Genomic DNA, 24,597 nt, shown 5'->3' with positions numbered 1-24,597 from the left:
ACTTTCCAATGAAGATCATAGCCATGGGAAAGAAAAAAAACATCTCTCGTGCATGTGTTGTATGTTCGGTCGCTGAACGACAGAGACTTGAGCGCATCGGAGAAAAACGAAAGCGCACCGGAAAGGAATCCAGTTACCAATGTGACATCTGCAAGACTGCTCTGTGTGTGGATCCGTGCTTTCGTATCTACCATACATACAAGGACTTTATTGGTGCATACAAATCTCTTTTCAGTGCAAACGAACACGAATAGATTTACCTGCACAGGTGTGCCAACCAATTGGACTTAATATCTAAGTGTGTGAAATGTGAATAGATGTCAACTTAACTTGAAATGATATTTTATTATGAAAATTATAAATACCATCCACGTGTTGTTACCTGTGCATTACCTGTATAATATTCTAGCAATTAATTGAATTATATTTATTGTATTTTTATGAAAAAACTTATAATCTGTCATTTGAACCATATTTACTGTATTTTCATGAATAAACTTTAAAAATTTCAGATTAATTACACTTTTTTTTATTTTACCTGTATTTTCCTGCAAATTACCTGCAGTAGACATGAAAAAGTTGACATTTTACCTCAATATTAATAAACTTCAGACATTCCTGAACATTTTGGTATGTGATTTGACTATATTACCCTGAAAACCTGCATAAGAAAACAATATGCAAAAGCACCCTTCTTTTTTTATTGAGTTCCCCAAAAATATTCAGCTGACAGCACTATTTCTATGTATTTAATACAGCGCTACTAGGGTTAAGATTTATATGCACATTGTTTCCAACTGCAACACAGACATGTACATGAGGAAAAAGATATTTCATATGTACAGTATATGTTTGCTCTTAGTCATCAAACGTTGCAGAAAAAATTCTAACAATACTTTGAATGCTTCGTAGACGCAGATGAAAGAATTGGAGCATCATTTAGAGTTAGCTCAGAAACAGAAAGAAGAAATGCAACAAGCCCTAGAGGATGCGAAGAGTAATGCAAATGCCAACAGGTAAATATATGTGTATGTCCATAACTTTTGCCATTAAAAGCAAATGTTGAAGGCCCAATGTAAACAATTTGCAACAAAAACTCAAACTACAATCACAGGATTGCCGAGCAGAGAAGGAAACGATTGAAGGAACTGGAACAGCAGATATCACAGCTCCGAAGGAAGATGACTGAACAGGAGAAAATGCTCAAGATGAAAGACCAGACGGACAAAAGTGTCTGCAAGCTTCAGGGAGAAATCCAGGTAAATCCCGAAAATAATGATATGTATATGCAAACAAAATACACGCATGTTTACACATGTATATCTTGATGTAGGCTTATGTGTTACTACATGCACATACATGTTGGCCTAGCTGGCGCATGTCATTATTTGCTTGACATACACAATATTTCATTGAATGTGACAGTATCTTAAGGTGATGTAAAATTAATGCATGTATATGTCTTTGTTTACAGGGATTAAAACACCAGAGAGTGAAGTTGATGAAACAGATGAAGGAAGATTCTGATGAGTTCAGAAAGTGGAAGCGGCAAAAGGACAAGGAAGTAGCTCAGCTGATGCAGAAAGACAGGAAGAGACAATTTGAGATCGCTAAGTTACAGCGACAGAATGAACGTCAGCAGTCAGTACTCAAGCGTAAAAGTGAAGAGGTAGGACTAGTCAGTAATCAGTACTCAAGTGTAAAAGTGAAGAGGTAGGACTGGTCAGTACTCAAGTGTAAAAGTGAAGAGATAGGACTAGTCAATAGTCAGTACTCAAGTGTAAAAGTGAAGAGGTAGGACTAGTCAATAGTCAGTACTCAAGTGTAAAAGTGAAGAGATAGGACTAGTCAATAGTCAGTACTCAAGTGTAAAAGTGAAGAGATAGGACTGGTCAGTACTCAAGTGTAAAAGTGAAGAGATAGGACTAGTCAATAGTCAGTACTCAAGCGTAAAAGTGAAGAGGTAGGACTAGTCAATAGTCAGTACTCAAGTGTAAAAGTGAAGAGATAGGACTAGTCAATAGTCAGTACTCAAGTGTAAAAGTGAAGAGGTAGGACTGGTCAGTACTCAAGTGTAAAAGTGAAGAGATAGGACTAGTCAATAGTCAGTACTCAAGCGTAAAAGTGAAGAGGTAGGACTAGTCAATAGTCAGTACTCAAGTGTAAAAGTGAAGAGATAGGACTAGTCAATAGTCAGTACTCAAGCGTAAAAGTGAAGAGGTAGGACTAGTCAATAGTCAGTACTCAAGTGTAAAAGTGAAGAGATAGGACTAGTCAATAGTCAGTACTCAAGTGTAAAAGTGAAGAGGTAGGACTAGATGATGTACTAAGAGTACATGTAGTCATGTATAATATCAATTTTGTACACATGAATTGTTTGTTTATAAAATGTCATCTGGCTTTCATTTTCTCAGGAATTTAGCTATATTGTAAAATATTGGGTTCATTTGTTTATGTTTTCAATCCCCACTAACAACAACTGACAATATGTTTGCCTTGAATTATGAATTTTCTGGGTTCATTTGATTTTTTTTGGTACTGCTTGAATGAAGACTAACTAGAGACACTTGGAAAATCCAGGGACATTCACAGTGCATGTACAGATGTACAACTCTTAAGACTGCTTTACAAAATTATGCATTTACTCAGCTTTTCAAACAGTGATAGTAGATAATGCTATTGCTGGAAGACATTTTAGTTAAAGAAGTAAAAGATTCATTTCCCAGTGTTTATTAAGCAACATGTTTAAATTCCAGGCTTCAGCAGCGAATAAAAGGTTGAAAGAGGCATTAGCAAGACAAAAACAAATTCAAGAGGAGAGAGCGAATAAACTGGAGACATATAATTCATCGACTATTGGAAACAGAGTCCGAGTAGGTTCTAATAATTATGTAATTATTTGGTGGACTTGCAAGTTAAAAATGGCATTTTTCCTTATATTGAATTCTTAGCTGAAAGCTCAAGTGAGCTTTGCTGATCTCTTTTTGTCTGTCGTCCGTCCACCTGCCATCAAGTCCATCTGTCCATAAACTTTTCACATTTTCATCTTTTCCAGAACCACCGGTACCAAACTTGGTACAAATCATCCTTGGGTGAAGGGCTTTCAAGTTTGTTCAAATGAAGGGCCATGTCCCCTTCAAAGGGAAGATAATCATGAAAATGCAAAAATAGGGTGGGGGTCATTTAAAAATATTCTCAAGAACCACTGGGCATGGAAAGTTCAAATTTGCTTTAAAACTTCCTGACATAGTGTAGATTCAAGATTATTCAAATCATGGTCCTTGGGAGTAAGGTGGGGCCATACTAGGAGATCAAAGTTTTACATGGAAATATATAGAAAAAATCTTCTCAAGATCCACTGGGCCAGAGAAGTTGAAATTTACATGACAGCTCTCTGACATAGTGTAAATACAAGATTGTTCAAATCATGGCCCCAGGGTTAGGATGGGACCACAATAGGGGATCAGATTTTTAAATACAAAAATATAGGTATAATGTTTTTCTCAAGAACCACTAGGCCAGGAAAGTTCAAATTTACATGGCAGCTCTCTTGGCAAATCAAGTTTGCTAAATCATGTTCTTCAGGCATAGGGTGAGACCACAAAAGAGGATCAAAAGTTTTTCCTTGGAATAGGGAAAATCTTTTTTTAAAAACCTTCTCAAGAATCACTAGGCCAGAAAAGTTCAAATTTACATGAAAGCTTCCTGATATGATGGAAATTGAAATTAACTTAATCTTCTAAATGTGTGAAATACAATGTCCCTGAGAACGTTTTTAGTCAAAACACAGGTGATACACAGACGCGCACAAGTTCAGTAGTGGGTATATTAATTGAATACAGGTGAAGAAAAATCGGAAGAAAAAGAGAGCCTTTATTAAAATATATGCAATGAACAATGTAATTTACTGATTTTTCCTTTCAAATTGAAACTTCCTATTTCTCTGTTAGTGTTGATTACAAATAAGCAAATGTTTATGAACTTCAGATGAAGGAGCTTTCAGATTTACTGTCCCTGGTTTGCTTGGCAAACCACTGCCTACTTTTCATGCTACTTAAAATGAAATTGTGTTAAATTTTCACCTTCTCTGAACAGACAAATAGCTCTTCTTCTGCCTTAAAATCGACAACTTTATGTTCTCCTTCAAATATACTGTCTTTTCTTGATTCCTAAAAATAGCTTCTTTAACAAAAGTAATAAAGCTATCAAAAAGTGTCGTACTTTTTCATTAGATTTGATATACAATCCCGATAGTTTCTGAAGTTACACGATAAACAATTTTCACGATAAACGGAAAACCTGATACACGCAAAACAAGATACACGATAGACCTGATAAACGCAAAACACGATAGAAAACGGAAAACCTGATAAACGCAAAACACGATACGATAGGATACACGCACAATACGATAGGATACACGCACGGTAGAACTCGATGGAATGTCAAGAATAACGTTGCGGGTACTGTACAAGAATCTAGAATCTAGGGAAAATGTTTGAAAATCTCTTTTCAAAAGCCACAGGGCCAGAAAAGTGGAAATTTACATGAAAACTTCCTGACATAAGAGTAGATCCAAATTATGCAAATCGTAGTCCGTGGGGATAGGGTGGGGCCACTATTGGGGATCGGTGTCATATAGGGAAAATCTTTAAAAATTTCTCTAGAACTATTTAAGCTAGTGTTCATATTTTATATATATATACACTCTTTACGTAAAGACCTTTCATGTGATGCAATGGTGTGGGATCTTGTGACCTTGACCTGGAAGTTTGACTATCTTACTTAAGCAATATCTCCTCAACTATTTTAAGAAGAAGCTTTCATGTTTTATATATAGATTTCTTATGGCAAGGTTTTTCGTATCATACCATGATCTATGACCTTGCGACCTTGGTCTTATCCAGAATAACAAGATTATGTTAGTCATATGTGTTATGTGAATTTATATTTAGTGATGTTGTGATCCTTTGGGGCTAGGTTGGCGTCACAATATGGGATTCAAATTTTTAATGGGAATAAAGATTGATAAAAAAAATCTTTTTAAATTCACAACAGCTGAGCAAGGTCAAGGCGATTCTGGTGAGCGATGTGACCCAGAGACCACTTTTTATTTAGTATTCAAGATCTCACTTTGAATTTGAATGATATATATATATATATATATATATATATATATATATATATATATATATATACTATGAGTTTTACTGCATAAAAAATTACCAGTGTATTTTGAATTTTATGTTAAGTCATGGTTGAGTCATGAATTGGAAGTCCGGATCAGCATTAGGGAGGCTAAGTATCACCTGGAGCGTCTACTGAATGATAGGAAAGAGATATCCAAACAAATCAAAGAGCTGAAGGAGAAGGTGGAGGACGAATCAGACGGTCCACCAATCAAAAAACTGGCCTGGCTAGCCGAGAACGGCGACAAGACCGAGGTCAGTTTTGAAGTGGACAAGATTAATAAGCAGATTGTGTCTTTACAAGGAGAGATGGTTGTGAGGAATGCCCAGATCTCTGAACTGCAACAGAAGATAGTGGATGCTGATCAAGGTTTGTTCTCAATTTTAAAACTTTGTCATTTTTGCTGGTAAGTATGCATATATACCAGGTAATAGTGTGTATATTGTGAATGGCCGTAATACATTTTAAACTTAATGGATATCCAAATAAAGTACCTCGTGCCAGCATACTGAAGAATAAACTAAGTCAAATAGTTGGAAGATGATATGTTTATACAATAGGTTTTTCCATTTATATTAATTTTAAGCTTGCAGGGATGAATGTTTGGTGAGTGATTGTCATGACATTGATGTCACATTTTAAGGGAAAACTTTGACCTTGGCTATATCTTTTGAAGCAGTGGGGGTTAGGGCTTTTATATTTCACCAATAGTTGCCTCATGAGTAGGCCTTTCATTTGGTACCAAGACTTGTGACCTTTACCTTGGACTTTAATAGATATTTTAAAAAAAAAAAATCAACCTTGGCTATATGTTTTGAACCAAGGGGGATAAAATTTTCATATTTGACACATGAATTCCTCTTGACCAGGCCATTCATTTTGTACCAAGACTTTGGACAGGACTTGGGCCTACTTTTCAGAATTTTAACCTTGGCTCTGTCTTTTGAACCACGGGGAATAAAATAGGGTAAGTATAGATGATATGAACTGATTGATTGTTTTTATTCTACTGAATATGATCTTGTGGGAATCCGGATTAGAATAGGTTCTCAGTACCCCTTGCTTGTCATAGAAGGCGACTAACTGGGGTGGTCCTTCGGATGAGACTGCAAAAACCAAGGTCCCGTTTCACAGCAGGTGTGGCACGATAAAGATCCCTCCCTGCTCAAAGGCCATAAACGCCAAGCATAAGCGCAAATTTTGCAGCCCTTCACCGGCAGTGGTGACGTCACGTCTCCATATGAGTAAAATATTCTCGAGAGGGACGTTAAACAATATTCAATCAATCAATCTACTGATTATGCGTTGGAAAATTGTGTAGAAAAAATTAAGTCAATTTAATATTAGCCATCCTCATATTTTGTTCTTTAGAATACATGTATATGGATTTTTTGTAGACATAAAGGGCAAAATATCCTGGGATACTCTCCATACAATGGTGGAGGCTAAATGTGCTCTGAAATGGCTGATGGAGCAGGCAGTTTGTTCAAAGACTGACTTATCAAGGATGCAGGGAAGGCTGAAGGACTCCGAGTTTAATGACAATGACCACAGGGAGGAAATAGAGAAGTTGGAGATGGAGTTGTCTGCCCTTGTGCGTAAACATGAGAAGAAAGTCACAGCACTACAGAAACAACATGAGGAGAAGGTAAGTTTTAACAGTTAACTTACAGGTTCATACAAACTAATGATTCAGATTTTCTTGTTTCTGACCTAAGGGCTATTCCAGAAATAAATACATGGGGGGGTCGGGAGGCACCTTTTGTATATACCAAGCACACATAAAAAAAAAATAAAAAATTACCCCATGACCCATCAAATTAATAAACTCATTTTACAATGACCCATCTAATAAAAAAAAAAAATAACCAGACCCACCACAAAAATATTTTTAAAAATGAAAACGGTACAAATCTCGTGAGGTTTTCGGGACAAACATTCTAGTCAATGACGCGGTAATGCCTGTGCGACATTGTATCACAGTAGTTCTGAAGAAACGATGTCACATCAACAATCAAAGGCATCTATGGCGGGAATGTTGAAAAGATTATGAGTCCAAACGATGCTATTATCATGAAATGGGTATGGAATGGATATGTTTTTCCACGAATCGTTCATCTTCTAATGGAGCCCGCGCCCGGAGGCCTCTATATCACCATCACACCGAATGATAAATATAACGCATCGGTACCCTCGTATAAATCAACTAAGGTTTGCCTATTTTTATTAGAAAACGGAATACCTATTGGTTTCAAAATATTCCCAAAATCGATGCACTGTAAACTGTAATAATCTACAGAACAGAGTTCGCTGCCATCACGTCCAAAGGGACCCTACTAAACGCGCCTCTAATTTGAAGAGTGCCGTAATGGAAAGTTATGCGCTGCAAAGAGCGACAACTCGAATAGTTCTATGTTACTTTCGATTTCGAAAGCAGCATTTCGAAAGCACGTTTTCAATTTTCCCTCCCACGTTTTGTAACCAACACGACAAGAGCGACAATAAAAATATTCTGAAAACTCAACACCCACGTGGCACAAAATAAAACAATAGAAACTACCCACTACCCATAATAAATATTTTATTAACAATCCCACCACGGACCAATTAAAATATGAAAAAATACGACCACCCACACAAAAAAATATCATTTGCCGCCCGATCCCCCCATTTGATCATTTCTGGAACAGCCCTAACATGGTTTATGTATCTACAGTGTATATTGGGGTTATATGATAGCTTATGCAATGTAAACTATTCAACTTTATCCCAGATAAAAGGAGTAGATCAAATATTAAAGTAGCACTAGCTCTCAATTTTGGCGTCGTAAATTTTGGTTGCAAAACTGATTTACTATTTCAATGAAAGAAAAAATGAGGTTTATAAACTTTTGTCATTAATACATTATTATCTTCCCATACGAAAATTGATTTCTATATACTACTAAAAATTCAATAGAATTGTTTAAAATGTTGAAATTAATTTTGATTTTATCAATGACTATGTTTAAAGTTAATACATACAAAACTATCATAATAGCACATTTTTATGACAAAATAACAGTGTTTTCCCTAAGAACCGGCCGCCGGCCAAATTGACCGTTTCAAACGATTTTCTGGCCGGTTCAAATGTAAAAAATCAAAAAATAATATGTTGTCAATTTCAGTGATGTTGATTTACACGATCGATCTTTGCAAAGAATGTATGCGGTAGCAATTGGTTGGCTATAAATATCTTTCATATTTCTTCCTTGTTTATGTTTTTATCGAGAGCTTTTTGAAACGGCGATTTTGATTGGACGATATTTTAAACTCTCACCTTGCGCGTGAGAAGCACATGGCAGTGAAAAATAATGAAGCGTCGAACGAATACATTACATGATTTCTTCCAGTCAAAACATCGCAAAGGTGTGTATTTAACACCACTGTGACTAACTTGTCTGAGGTAAAAATGTTCAACCCTTTGGTATATATTTAAAAATGTAGGTTAAAAAGTGGCATATGAACAAGGGTCATTTTGCCCCTGAAATGCCTCAGAATGCAGGATTTTGCGTCTAATTTTCCAAAATTTCCATACCCCCCCCCCCCCCGGCCTGTTACAATTCTAAATGGGCCTGTTCAAATGAAATGAATGGAAAACACTGAATAAACATTTTCAGATTGAGAGCTATTATAACTTTTTAAAAGTTCACTTTTGACAAATTTTTGGTTAGGGCTGTTCCATTAAAACATATGAGGTACCCGGGGACGGCAATTAAAAAAAAATCTATGGGTGCTTGTCATTGGTAGAAAATTGCATATATGGTGGGTACCTACTGCCAGAAAACTGCATCTGTGGGTGGTTGTTTTGATAAAATCTTTATTTTTTACCGAAACTGAGAGGAATGCAACAAGAGAAGGGAAGGGTTGAAAGTAGAATATGAAACAAACGCCATTTTCTGTCTTCATTTTATCTCGGTCGATGAGGTTCCGCGATCCGGTTATTGTTTCCAGTTTGACTCTAAAATTATAGCGACCGGAAATTAGGATTATCTCCCTTGTCCAAAATGGAAAACGAAACTTGCTCGTGGTCCATTGAAACGGTTTTTGATTTTTTCTAGCTGCAATAATGTAGCCCTGTCCAATTTTTTTTTATTCTGACGTTTTCGGGATGAGGCTACAATTCCATAGGATCTCCGTAATGGTGCAAAATAATTTTATGAATAACCGATAATAAACTCTGCACTGTGTATTAGTGACATATAGTCCCAAATGTTGTTTACAAATTACACCAAAAGGAGTACCAACTTTGTGCTCGGGCATGTCTAATAAAGGTGTTTTTCATTAAATATAATGTACAGCATGCAAAATTCTTCGTCTGCTCCGCCATGCTTGTTTTCGCGAAATCTCGTAGGTGGGTCTAATGAAAAAGCTAAACATTGACAATCGGCACGAAAATGTAGTTACTTGAGAATTTACACTCTGCTGTTCGGTTTTTAACGTGATATTAAATTCAAACCTTTTCAATACCGACGAAATAGCTTTCGCCTCCATACTTGTCCATTGATGTAAATACTACTTTATATGACATAAGCAAATGACTTGACAATCGGAAGTTGAAACTTCAGTACACCAAACATGGCGCACAAATATGAATCGAGAAATTGGAATTTATCGAAATTGATGAAAACGGTAGAATAGAGCCTCACAAATCTTAAGTTGCAGGTTGTAAATTTATATATTGACTAAGAAACATAGAATATCATTTTATTTACGTAAAGAGACACATTTTCTTGTTTTTTAATACTCAAAATACTAGTCAATTTTAAAACTTTTAATAGTTGTTTTTGAACATTTACAATACTGGACTTTTTATGAACAGGTAGACTTATAAAATTAATTTAGTTCATCATGTTTAAGAAAGACAGTCTTGATAAAATAAATTGATGGTTCTATGATCAAGCTTCATTGATGGCCAGTTATTTGAATGGTGATGACACCCAAGATACTCTTCTCTTTACTATCATGCTTGGGAACATCTGAAAATAGACCTCTATTCAGGGGTTATAAATAGTCATTCATACATATTGAATTTAAAGAAAAAGTGTATTTCACATTTATTTCACTTCTATGGGTGGTGCCGCACTATCTAAAATTGCTTCTGTGATTGGTCCCTCATTACATTTTTATGCTTCTATGGGTGGTTACCCAATTTTTAAAGTGCCTTCCCCGGGTACCTCATATGTTTTAATGGAACAGCCCTTAGTCTTGCATGTATAATATATGCATTTTGTGCTCACAAGTGGTCCCAAAACAAAAAAAAGATGACATCAGTCATTATCTCTTGTATATATATGGGAATAAGGACCTATTAGATTAAATTCATTGTGCTAGATCATGTGTAAAACACTAAAGGGTGATTATTTATGAACAGATCAAGATTTGGTAGAAATATATCATGCGGTATGCTAATAAGACTAGTGATGGGCAATCGGACCTAAAACCACAATCGATTATCGGCAATAATCGGACACATGTACTCGATTACTAATCGATTATAATCGGAATTGGCATTTAAGTGTTTTCCCCTCAAATTAGATGTAACAGAATCATTAAATGTATGGAAACAACATTTGAATTCTTCTTTGTTTCATTTATTCACTGGTATATAAATCAGAATTCCAATATATCAAGTAATGGAATTTATCTATAATATCAATGTATCAAAGATATCAGAGATAGACTCCTTTATTTTGACTGTTGAATGTCATTGTTGTTACCGTCCTTCGTATCTCCCGGCATTTTCTTTGCTTATTTTTGATCGGGTTTGACATACAGAAAATAAAATTTGAACAAAGTTGAAGTGATTTCCGATTTTTATTTGGTCAACGATGTCGGCGACTTTTATTTTATAATCGATTAGTAGCATCGTGGGTCTCTGAACGACCGACAATCGATCATCGGCGACAATCGTTTCATCACTAAATAAGACCATCATATGGTCAGTATTTGACTCATTTAGAAAGAAAGTGTGGAAAACATGGGTCATATTTTGGAACTATTTTCATTTATATCTCTACAACTGTATTTTTTGTATGCATATTGAATAGAGTTTTTTGTTTCATATTGTTTATAGAATTACCAAAGTATTTAGATCTTTTTAAAAATTGAACACAAAAATTTAGGCATATGCACATTTACCTTTAAGAACCAACATCTCGTACACACATCTGAGTTTTGTGATTATACAGTGCAGGATGAGTCCAGTTATTGCTCAATAGCTATTGTTGCTATCTTTAGCTATGCTGGGTGAAATGTAACCCTGTGAAATATTATGTTTCAAGAATAAGTCATTTGTTTGAAAACATTGAAAAAGTGGCAATATTGGTACTTGGTTGGCTCAGATACCTCTGGTTATGCATATATAATATGATTCTGAATTGCCCATGATGATTGTAGACGTTTGATATTCCATGTCCATGGAAAAGATCAATTTTGATTTGTAATGATAATACTGTAATTGGAGTATGTACTGTATGTGTACTATGTATGATTTGTTGATTGTGTTTTGTTCCTTGATAGGTACTTTTCTTGTTGAACAAGATGAAAGGAAGTGCTAATGTTGAATCTGCAGATGAAGAGCTTAAAGAGCATCTCAAATTCCAGGTGGGTTTACAGATAATCCCAAGTGCTTATTTCAGAAGACTGAATGAAGATGTGTCATTGGTCCCCTGGATATGCATGAGGATGTGTCATTGGTCCCCTGGATATTGTTTTCTACCATGTTACCCTGAATTTGCACCTTTTGATTTAAATCTCATGGGCCCAGAGAGCTGAACAGGATTATACTGTTTGCTCTTTGGTACTTCAATCCTTAGCAAGGTTTGATAACTTGCATTGCATATGGAAATACTTATTGATATTTTTAATTTTGGCATTTATGGGGGGGGGGGGGCTCTTCTCATTGGAAAATTTGATGAAGGGTATATTTAGGTGCAGTTGGTAAAGTGCGATGGTCTGACACTCCAAAGTCCAATGATGTGGGGTTCAGTAGCGTTTATGATGTCAAGTTATTATGCAGTCATTTGTAACGTATTTCAAAATCTAATGGCTGTAGAAGACTTCAGATATCTTCCAAAAACTTGCTGAGCATCACAATATTGACATATTTCATATTCAGTACATTTTCACTTCAAAGTACATTAATGATATAGTAAATGAAATGCAAAATTTTAAAAAAGAAGTTGACATACTCCTTTACAATTATTTGTATTGACAGTCGTATTATTTCTGAAAGCATGTGCAAAAAGATAATTATCATCTTGCAGACTCCATTGTTCAAATCATTTCAACCATATGAATATTTTGTAGTGCATCAAGTCAACAGACAATGTGAAATATGAACTGATGGAACTTGGAGACTCCTTTTTGTTTTCTAATCACTGTTTAGATAATGATCAATAATCTTGTAAGATCACCTGAATACAATGGTACAGAATGTTTGATTCTTCAAAAACTGCACACTAATGGGAAAAAATGTTTTCATTTTTTGTTAATCCCTTAGAAGAGACTTGTTATGACTTGTAATTTTCTTGGATTATTTATAATTTCTCATTTACAGGAGGGGGAAATTGAAAGATTGAGTTCCATGGAGGAAGAGTTACAAAAGAAGTCTAAGGAGTGTGAAGAGTTGAAAAAGGTTTGCAGGAAGACTCGAAATTTGATTTTGTATCCCTTTCATTCCAATATACAGTGCAGTGAAACTTCTAAACCGGCCAGCTGCCGGACTAGAGGGATAATTTACCATGAACTTAGCCACTGTGTATCATCAGCACCAGATATTGTGTTTGAACACACCAAGATGAGAATTCCTTCTTTTAAACCACTTGTTATGCATTTGCTGATGTTACCAGCTTGTTGGAATGTTGTATTGATGTACAGACTTATTTTCAATGACTTAGAATCACATGAAATTATGTGGATTTTGTTTTATACCTTAAAATTAAGCACCTGGTACCTGTAAAACTAAGGGGTTGTCCTCTGTTTTTGGCTTAATTATGATTCTAGTGAATTAAGTGAATTAATTTCCCTGTCTCCTTGCATGAATCAGTACTGTAAATGTTTAAAAAGTGGTTTAAAGAAGGAATTCTCATCTTGGTATGTTATTTCTTCAAACGTCGTCGCTTCGACTGGTAGCAATATCCGTTGCCGTTCATACACAGTGTTCGCATTTAGTGATGGCTTATCTCAATTTACGATTAGATATTTCTTCTTTGTACCATGTTTATTTAAAGAAACAAGTATTTCATTATTAAAACTAATTTTGAAGAAAATAGTTTTCGATAATGGTTTTTAAAAGTATGTAAATAAATTGAAGCTCTATCATTGCTGTCATTATCTCCAGCCTGCTGAAGTAGATGAGATACACAATGGTAGGACTGTTCACCATAATCGTAGCCACCAGCAATAATTATCAGCGGATATCTAATTAATTAACTTGTACCTAATTGATGTAATCATAGTGATCTAAAATTGCTACCAGCAATAATTATCAGCAGATATCTAATTAATCAACTTGTACCTAATTGATACCGGAGGTGTGAAGTTGATCTGATTTAATACATCCTGCAATCCCATTAGAATTATACAGTCTTAAATTAAAAAATAACAAAAACAAAGATGTTTATTTCATTCCTCTTAATACCTACATGTAACTTTGTTTATATCTGTCGCTTAGAACAAATTGGTTTAAATGTTTGGGAAAAGTGCAGTTGTGTATGTACTTATAAAACTGCAATTTGAATATTTCTTAGGTATGTTTAGTCTTGACCCAAAAACTTAATAGTTTCTTAGGCAAAAAATTCCAAATTGTGATGGGGATTGAAATTAATTTTTTTTCACTAATTAGTAAATTTTAGGTAGTGGATTATTTTTCAACTAGCAAAATTGAGCTTTTGCTAGCATTTTCCAATCGATTGCTTTTTCAAAGAAATTTAAAAAAAAAAATGAGCATGTCTCTATATCTAAATATATGAAAATAAAGTGCAACAATAAAAATGAGATTGAGAGTTCTTTCGTTTAACAATGAATTATCAGTCAACATATCACTGGTGCATGGTAAGGGTCATAGGGTACATTTGTGTGGCGTACTCACTGTCCTGAGATGCATAACCTATTTACAACATCACATGGTTTGAAATCTTGAAGACTATGTACATGTTTAAAACATTTGGAAATTTCATTTATTAATTAGAACTTGCTACAAATAACTCAGTGTTTCTGACTATACATGTAGATAGCAGACAGCAGGACACCGCCTGTGTTGAGTAAACACGGATGAGATCATCATGATTGTTTTTAAAATCAGACGTCTCTGAGATTCCTGAAGTATGCTTGATCACTGACAGAGATGACCTTGGCCTCAGTTATTTAAAATTATTCCATCCATGTTTACTTTTTCAGTATGTTTCTAATCATTCTTATAACTAGAAAAGTACAAAAGTACAGCCCATAAACTGAGGAAAAGATTGAAATTGTTCACTTCCACAAAATTGCAACCACTTGCGATTATTCGCTTGCAATTTTGATTTTTCACTCACATTTAGAGAGTGTTTCCCCATGATTTCATTGCCGGAGGCAGGCAGGTTATTTGTTTTTTGGCTTATTTTTTACTGGGCTGTTGCATGAGTTATCTTTCCTTCCAGTGTTGACTGTAGCATGAATGTTTCATTTTCTTTCTCATTTACATGTCTATATAGAATAATCTATGGAAGTTTTTTTTATTTTTATATAAAAAATAGCTTCACATGACTTCCTACTAAGTGTATTGTCCCTTTCAGATCTATCTGGTCTTGATCATCTCTTTACTATAAAAAGTGGCTGGTTTTATGAGGGGAAATTACAGGTGTTAAGATTTCGGCCAGGACTTCTTAGGGGCTGGTTTGGAGAAGTTTTACTGTATTTACATGTTTTTTTATTCTAGAAGAAAGTTTCCTTAACAAGCATGTCGCCATTCTTTGTGTAGAAATGATTGTAATATGCTTACTTCTCCTTCAGCAAATGACTAGAGCCATGTATCAGAATAAAAGGATGGCCCTCTTACCCAATATTGATGACCCTCATGCATCTCCATTTCTCTCACCTACTTTAAAACCTAAGGTAATGTTATTTGCCTATATGTCATTGGAAATGTGTTAGAAAATTGGACAAGTCTCTCTCTGCTATCACTTCATTGATTCTTGGACTTGTTAAAAATTACAGCATGAATTTTTCAACATCCAGTGTTGTGTGATTACTAAAATGTGCATGAAAGGTTACTTTTTATATCTACATGTACATTGTTTGTAACTTGGAATTTCCATGGGTTTTGCTTCATAATTATTCTCCCCGAAAAATTTTAGGGGAGCATATAGTTGCCATCATATCCGTCTGTCTGAGCTATATCTCCTAAACCTGTCATCAGAAATTGATATGATCACAAATGTTCCCTGAGACAAGGACTTTTAGACCAAGGTCATTTTAGAATGGTAAGGTCACTCAGAACATATAAAATTTCCTTATTTCAACAGTTTTTGATATAAAAGTTCCCATCTCCTAAACCTTTCATCAGAAACTGATCACGAATAATCCTTGAGAGAGTGATTTTTTGACCAATGCCATTATGGAAAGGTCAAGGTCATGCCAAACATATACCTCATGTATGTAAAAAGTACTCTATTTTAACAGTTTTTGAATATGTATTGATCATATATCACACAGATAACTAATAGGCAAATGGCTTTCAGTCAAAGGTAACTCAAGGTCATTTTGTCAAGGTCACTCAGAACATATACCATTATATATGAAAAAATTCAAATATTTCAACAGTTATTGATGATTGTGTGAGTCATGCATCATATGAAGTAGTTCATTGGTTAGATGCATTTCGGGGAGCATCTATCAGTTTTACTGATATTCTTGTTTAAGTTTAGTAGATACATGGGCTCCTGAATCCTAGGATATATAGTAGCCCAGGTCAAATATAAGGGGCCCACTTCAAATATAAGGGGCCCAGGTTCCTATAAGAAATGTCAAATGAATGGTAAATAAGGAACATGCCGCTCAATACCTGCAGTGATACTGGTTTCTTCCTACCCTCAGAAATGCATGTGTAAAAAAAAAAAGAAAAGCCTAGAGTAGGGACGAACACTTACATGTAGTATTCATTTATCAGATAACAGTAAAGAAAAAATTTAATATAGATTGTGATATTTAAAAAAAAAAGAAAAAAAAAGAGAGATTGTGATATTTGTGTAAATTTTATGTGGAAATCTCCCCAACCAAAATTCAGTATGGATGAATTTGTTGGAAAAAATGCATTTAGTTGTAGAAAGTCTGATGTATATACACTGTATAAGGGATGTGGGGAATGTCACTGAGCTCTTAATTGGACTGAGTGAGAGCATTGGGTGTTGTATAACTTTGAATTCCTTGACAAAAGGGATGGGTCTTCTTGCAGATTCTGAGGGATAGCTGGTTCATATAATAATAGATTCACTCTTGCCCCTATCTAGCTCTTCAGCTTTTATAACTATTGTATGGTGAAGATACTTTTGTTACCATGCCCCTTAAGTTATTAAGCAAATGTCATTAATTTATAAGCAACTTTTTGTAGATTAAGAAGAGGAAAAAGAAAGAGGTGGAGATTGAGGAGGATTGGGAGGAGACAGATGAGGAGAGTTTCCTTACAGAAGATGATACTAGTGATGAGGACTGGAGGGCTACACCTATGTACAAAAGGAAGGGGATGAAGAGGAAAACTGTCAGTGTAGACGATTCCTCAGTTAGTGACAAATCCACCAGCGATAAGCAGACGACAGAGACTTCACAGTTAACCCGAGTAAGTCTCTGTAATATTGTATCTTACAATAACAGACTTCACAGTTAACCTGAGTAAGTCTCAGTAATATTATATCTTACAATTAACCCGAGTAAGTCTCAGTAATATTATATCTTACAATTAACCCGAGTAAGTCTCTGTAATATTATATCTTACAATTAACCCGAGTAAGTCTCTGTAATATTATATCTTACAATAACAGACTTCACAGTTAACCTGAGTAAGTCTCTGTAATATTACATCTTACAATTAACCCGAGTAAGTCTCTGTAATATTATATCTTACAATTAACCTGAGTAAGTCTCTGTAATATTGTATCTTACAATTAACCTGAGTAAGTCTCTGTAATATTACATCTTACAATTAACCCGAGTAAGTCTCTGTAATATTGTATCTTACAATAACAGACTTCACAGTTAACCCGAGTAAGTCTCTGTAATATTGTATCTTACAATTAACCCGAGTAAGTCTCAGTAATATTATATCTTACAATTAACCCGAGTAAGTCTCTGTAATATTATATCTTACAATTAACCCGAGTAAGTCTCTGTAATATTATATCTTACAATAACAGACTTCACAGTTAACCCGAGTAAGTCTCTGTAATATTATATCTTACAATAACAGACTTCACAGTTAACCCGAGTAAGTCTCTGTAATATTACATCTTACAATTAACCCGAGTAAGTCTCTGTAATATTGTATCTTACAATTAACCCGAGTAAGTCTCAGTAATATTATATCTTACAATTAACCCGAGTAAGTCTCTGTAATATTATATCTTACAATTAACCCGAGTAAGTCTCTGTAATATTATATCTTACAATAACAGACTTCACAGTTAACCCGAGTAAGTCTCTGTAATATTACATCTTACAATAACAGACTTCACAGTTAACCTGAGTAAGTCTCTGTAATATTACATCTTACAATTAACCCGAGTAAGTCTCTGTAATATTATATCTTACAATTAACCCGAGTAAGTCTCTGTAATATTGTATCTTACAATTAACCTGATTAAGTCTCTGTAATATTATATCTTACAGTTAACCTGAGTAAGTCTCTGTAATATTATATCTTACAGTTAACCTGAGTAAGTCTCTGTAATATTGTATCTTACAATTAACCCGAGTAAGTCTCTGTAATATTGTATCTTACAATTAACCTGAGTAAGTCTCTGTAATATTATATCTTACAATTAACCTGAGTAAGTCTCTGTAATATTATATCTTACAATTAACCTGAGTAAGTCTCTGTAATATTGTGTCTTACAATTAACCTGAGTAAGTCTCTGTAATATTACATCTTACAATTAACCTGAGTAAGTCTCTGTAATATTATATCTTACAATAACAGACTTCACAGTTAACCCGAGTAAGTCTCTGTAATATTGTATCTTACAATAACAGACTTCACAGTTAACCCGAGTAAGTCTCTGTAATATTATATCTTACAATTAACCCGAGTAAGTCTCTGTAATATTACATCTTACACTAACAGACTTCACAGTTAACCCGAGTAAGTCTCTGTAATATTACATCTTACAATTAACCCGAGTAAGTCTCTGTAATATTATATCTTACAATTAACCCGAGTAAGTCTCTGTAATATTATATCTTACAATTAACCCGAGTAAGTCTCTGTAATATTATATCTTACAATTAACCCGAGTAAGTCTCTGTAATATTATATCTTACAATAACAGACTTCACAGTTAACCCGAGTAAGTCTCTGTAATATTACATCTTACAATTAACCCGAGTAAGTCTCTGTAATATTGTATCTTACAATTAACCCGAGTAAGTCTCAGTAATATTATATCTTACAATTAACCCGAGTAAGTCTCTGTAATATTATATCTTACAATTAACCCGAGTAAGTCTCTGTAATATTATATCTTACAATTAACCCGAGTAAGTCTCTGTAATATTGTATCTTACAATAACAGACTTCACAGTTAACCCGAGTAAGTCTCTGTAATATTATATCTTACAATTAACCCGAGTAAGTCTCTGTAATATTACATCTTACACTAACAGACTTCACAGTTAACCCGAGTAAGTCTCTGTAATATTATATCTTACAATTAACCCGAGTAAGTCTCTGTAATATTATATCTTACAATAACAGACTTCACAGTTAACCCGAGTAAGTCTCTGTAATATTGTATCTTACAATTAACCTGAGTAATTCTCTGTAATATTATATCTTACAATTAACCTGAGTAAGTCTCTGTAATATTGTATCTTACAATAACAGACTTCACAGTTAACCCGAGTAAGTCTCTGTAATATTATATCTTACAATTAACCCGAGTAAGTCTCTGTAATATTATATCTTACAATAACAGACTTCACAGTTAACCCGAGTAAGTCTCTGTAATATTGTATCTTACAATTAACCTGAGTAATTCTCTGTAATATTATATCTTACAATTAACCTGAGTAAGTCTCTGTAATATTGTATCTTACAATAACAGACTTCACAGTTAACCCGAGTAAGTCTCTGTAATATTACATCTTACAATTAACCCGAGTAAGTCTCTGTAATATTGTATCTTACAATTAACCTGAGTAAGTCTCTGTAATATTATATCTTACAATAACAGACTTCTGTAATATTGTATCTTACAACAAATAAAATAACTGGGCTTTGCATCAACTGCAAAGATGTTTTGTGCATCATAGAAAGAGTAACGTTTTAGATATTTAAATCTTCTACACTTGATATGATGATGATTAAGGAGAGGAAGATTTGAGGGTGATATGGCTGTATGCCAAAGATCACGGGAATGTTGCTGATGATTGCAGCAATGTTTTGGATACCATATAGACTATCATTACAAGTGACTCCTGACGACTTGACCTTCAGTGTTTTTAAGTTCTTGATCACTCGTATTGAAATTATGGTCCCAATTCTTTTCTCTCTATACACCTATAATTAAAGAAATTTACTCTTCATCTCTCAAACTGCCGATCTCAAAGTTCTTTATCTCTCAAAGTAATGTATGACTGTACATTTATGAAAATAAAGCATTGATTGAAGTGACTTTGACCCAATAATACATAATTCATTGTTTTTCACTCTTCATATTTCAAAGTGGTAGTAGCAAATACACAGCATCAATCAAGCGTATAATTATACCCCACACAATGAAGTTGCAGAGGGTATGTTTTTGACCTGTTTGTCAGTCCTTTTTTTTTTGGTCAGCGCAACTCCTCCAACAGAATTTCGTGAAACTTTGTACTTAGGATGTTCTCTCCTGGTTTGAATTTTTTCAGAAGTATCAAACTTTTTTGATAAACCATTTTAACTGATACATCTTTATCCGAAAGACATTTAAAACATAAAAAAAAGAGTATGTTAGTGTGGACTTTAAAGGCCGGCAATTGGGTATAAAAGCAGCCAATCGGTGAAAATGGTGGAATATATGAATTTTCTGGTCACATTCAGGTTGCAGCACTTATTTTGCAAAAATAAAGATTAAGCTGTTGTACTGAAATTTTAAAATGGGTATGCTTGTTCCCCTCATAACTGTGCATATATTGGCCATATCTATTTTAGATATAAATTCTCATGAAGTTTTAATTTTGACCTCAAAAATCTGAAGCAGGGCTAAATTTGTATTTCAAACTAGAGATTGGCAGTTTGTGTATATTATCAAAAAACTACATGTTTTAAAAGACATGGATAAAACAATGATGAATTCATTTTGTAATTCCTAGGGTGAAATTTTGTTAAAGTAAAAACCTATCCTTTCAGTGCCTCACAGATCTAGCAGAGTGGTAGAAAAATGCGGGAAAACTTTAGTTTATTTTGATAAATCATGCCAGTCTCCCTGTTCAAAATATCGTCTGCTACAGAGCACGTGTAGAGTCAAGCATCAGACTGCTGCTTATTCTGATAACACTGCTAAGCTAGAAAAATTTACACCCCTACAGCAATTAAGCATATATGGCAAGAGGGCAGGGCTTAGCAGTGTTATCAGAATAAGCACCACTCTGCTCCATCTGTGAGGCACTGAAAGGATATGTTTATACTTTAACAAAACTTCACCCTAGGAACTACAAAATGAATTCATCATTGTTTTATCCATGTCTTTTAAAACATGTAGTTTTTCGATAATATACACACAATATTGGTATATATGATATACTAATACTTATGATTTTCCTCTTGGTACCTTTCAATTATGAGAAGAATTTGGGGGGGAATTGTAGCTGTGCAATGGAGGACATGTGCATTGAAGGATTATTAAGAAACACTTTGTCCATTATGATATTTGGAGACCTACTATCTGTGATTGTCTCTTTTGACATTGTAATGTTCACACGTAAGAGTCCAGATTGAGAGTAATTTTAGAGTGATGGTTGATCAATTGGACATTTGTCATCATTGGTGAGAGACAATGGGAGTTACACAACTGGCCTAGGAGATTGTTGCTTAACCAGACAAATATCTGCATGCTTGATATTATTCCAGAAAAGGTACCTGCAAGCCTGCAAAACTCTGAAACAGCAATCAGACTGAATAGTCCTAATGAGTTATTTTTATAAAGTTAACCGATTTTTTAAAGGAATGTGATTATATATAACTAATATAACTAAAAATAAAATCTGGATTTAACAATGATATATGAGTAAGTACTTTTTTTTCATGTTATACAGTAATTTGATTACATGTTTCCTTTGGTGCAATCCCCCTTATCTAGAACTAGACAAGCATGCTCGTGCAATATGTGAGTCAACATCCGGTGTAAACAATAACAAAAGATAATCACACCCACAAACTGCCAATCTCTAGTTTGAAATACAAATTTAGCCCTGCTTCAGATTTTTGAGGTCAAAATTAAAACTTCATGATAATCTATATCTAAAATAGATATTACCATTATATGCACAGTTATGAGGGGAACAAGCATACCCATTTTAAAATTTCAGCACAACAGCTTAATCTTTATTTTTGCAAAATAAGTGCTGCAATCTGAATGTGACCAGAAAATTCATATATTCCACCATCTTCACCAATTGGCTGCTTTTATACCCAATTGCCGGCCTTTAAAGAATTACAGCTCCTCAAAGTTGCCCCTTTGCTGAAACTTAATTTTTCATGAAAATCGCCAATTTTCACAAGAAACACACTATAAACAAATATTAAGGACAGAATAACCTTGGCTTTCTTTGATTTTATGAAAATTAAGCATAATTGATTATTTCAATAACTTTTACACAAAATATATCACCAATTCTACAAAAAATCAAGTATTAATTAACATAATTGTATAAAATATCACACAAATTTGAAGACCTATTTCAACAAAAAATTCAACCTAGGGAGAATATCTGTATCAAACTTTTTCTGGAATTACTAATGTAGATTTGAATCATATTTTTGCTTAATTTAAATGAAAAAAATGTGAGGGGTAGTGTGCTTTGGAACAAAGATTTGAACCATTTTGTGTCCCCACCCCCCTTCTTACACTCACATACATTCTAAACAATAACAATATACGATTTGTTATAAAATGTGTATTTTTCAATTCATATTTACAAATTCTATATATTTATTTCATTATATGATAAATAATCAGAAAACAGATAATATATGCATATATACAATACTAGTTCATTTATAACTACAAAATGTGTAAAAACATATGCCCCCGCATCAGCATTTTCTAATTTCCATGCAATGTGACCTTGATCTTTGACCTTCTGACCCCAAAATTGATAGGCATCTTCACGTCTTTGTATGTATCCATATGTCCAAATTTGGTTTGAATAGTATGCAAAGTATTTGAGTTATCATCCAGAAACTACTTTTAACAGTCAACTTCCATGTGACCATGAGGAAGAAATCTGCACTTCCTGGTATGGTTCTTCATATGATGATAGCACAACTCATCCCTCTCACTGTGGTTACCAAATGAATGTAGCTAAAATGCAAACATTGGAACTCAATTTCTATCAATACTGTAAATTCTTAACAATAGAACAGAATATGCTATTAGGTTTACCACCAGACTGCTAATACACCAACTTCAACTAACTCCAATTTTTGTCCAGCCAGGGATTATGTTTTAATGCCTTGCCCAACAAATTGTTACTCTAAAAGAATTTCTTAGGCAAAATGTTATATATGAATTTGTTCGTGCATAAATGACTGTTTATGAAATATATGCTAAAATTCTAATCAGGATTTTTTTTTTAAATGTGCATTTTCAATACCCTATAAACAAATTTTAACATTATTAAAACTTTTTGACAATTACACTTTGAAGGAATAATTAAAATAAAATTTTGATAAAATGATTTAATTTTAATTTCCCAGAACTGATTAAAAACAAATTATCGATCTAGTAGCCTCCCAAAAAACATATCTATACATGTATATATAGTCAACAAAATTATCTTTTGTTTTAACTAATTTGTACATGAATGGCGCGCCATAATTCTCTAGATGGGAGAAACCCCCCTTTTCCCTTTGAACTCTTTTTTTAATGAATTAAATTCTCTGTATACTTCAGCGATTTTTTAAAACAATGATATAGATTACACTTTTTAATCAAAATGATGCTTCAATAATGATACATTGAACGTTAGGAGCGAGATTCGCTCATGACCGACTAGGCGGGATCAGGAAGATCGCAGATTAATTTAGGTACAGATCTACATAGTTTGTAGATTTTATTTTCATAAAAAAAAATTCTTGTATATTGAAAAACTTACAAATTCATTCAATACTATATCAGCAGCCTCTGATTCGGGTACTACATCGCTAACATCCTTCCATTCCCCCCTCTCGTCTGACACTATGTACAGTACTGTAGTGTGTCACCATGTGCGTGGTTGTGCCTGCTTGTCTGTAATTATACCCCTCGCAACAAGTTGTGGGGGGTATACTGGAATCGGGTTGTCCGTCTGTAGACGCTATGGTTTCCGGGCTCTAAAGCATTATCTTTTCCACCTACCGTCACCATATCATATATATGGACTACCCATGGTATGAAGATGTTCCCCATCAATTTTGGGGTCAAAGGTCAAGTGCACTGGACATTGAAGTAACAATATGGTTTCCGGGCTCTAAAGCATTATCCTTTCCACCTACAGTCACCATATCAAACATATGGACTACCCATGGAATGAAGATGTTCCCTATCGATTTTGGGGTCAAAGGTCAAGTGCACTGGACATTGAAGTAGCAATATGGTTTCCGGGCTCTAAAGCATTATCCTTTCCACCTACAGTCACCATATCAAACATATGGACTACCCATGGAATGAAGATGTTCCCTATCGATTTTGGGGTCAAAGGTCAAGTGCACTGGACATTGAAGTAGCAATATGGTTTCCGGGCTCTAAAGTGTTATCCTTTCCACCTACAGTCACCATATCATATATATGGACTACCCATGGGATGAAGATGTTCCCTATTGATTTTGGGGTCAAAAGTTCAAAGGTCACACGCACTGGACATTGAAGTAGCAATATGGTTTCCGGGCTCTAAAGCGTTATCCTTTCCACCTACAGTCACCATATCATACATATGGACT

General features: G+C 34.4%; 1 protein-coding gene across 2 annotated transcripts in view; it reads left to right on the top strand.

Moving 5' to 3' along the window:
* The window catches only part of LOC125680436 (chromosome-associated kinesin KIF4-like), a 65,789-nt gene that overhangs the window by 33,899 nt on the left and 7,293 nt on the right, over window positions 1–24,597 (top strand). The window contains exons 14-23 of one of the 2 annotated variants that reach the window (XM_048920031.2): window positions 913–1,016; window positions 1,115–1,259; window positions 1,475–1,669; window positions 2,757–2,873; window positions 5,253–5,559; window positions 6,588–6,838; window positions 11,751–11,834; window positions 12,790–12,867; window positions 15,225–15,326; window positions 16,822–17,046. In XM_048920031.2, the coding sequence (XP_048775988.2) occupies window positions 913–1,016; window positions 1,115–1,259; window positions 1,475–1,669; window positions 2,757–2,873; window positions 5,253–5,559; window positions 6,588–6,838; window positions 11,751–11,834; window positions 12,790–12,867; window positions 15,225–15,326; window positions 16,822–17,046 (1,608 nt within the window). The remainder of the gene's footprint in view (window positions 1–912; window positions 1,017–1,114; window positions 1,260–1,474; window positions 1,670–2,756; window positions 2,874–5,252; window positions 5,560–6,587; window positions 6,839–11,750; window positions 11,835–12,789; window positions 12,868–15,224; window positions 15,327–16,821; window positions 17,047–24,597) is intronic. The other variant, XM_048920032.2, reaches the window with a different exon arrangement.

The sequence above is a fragment of the Ostrea edulis genome, chromosome 2, assembly GCF_947568905.1.
Source record: "Ostrea edulis chromosome 2, xbOstEdul1.1, whole genome shotgun sequence".
Taxonomy (NCBI): domain Eukaryota; kingdom Metazoa; phylum Mollusca; class Bivalvia; order Ostreida; family Ostreidae; genus Ostrea; species Ostrea edulis.
This window is presented reverse-complemented; position numbering and strand designations above follow the sequence as displayed.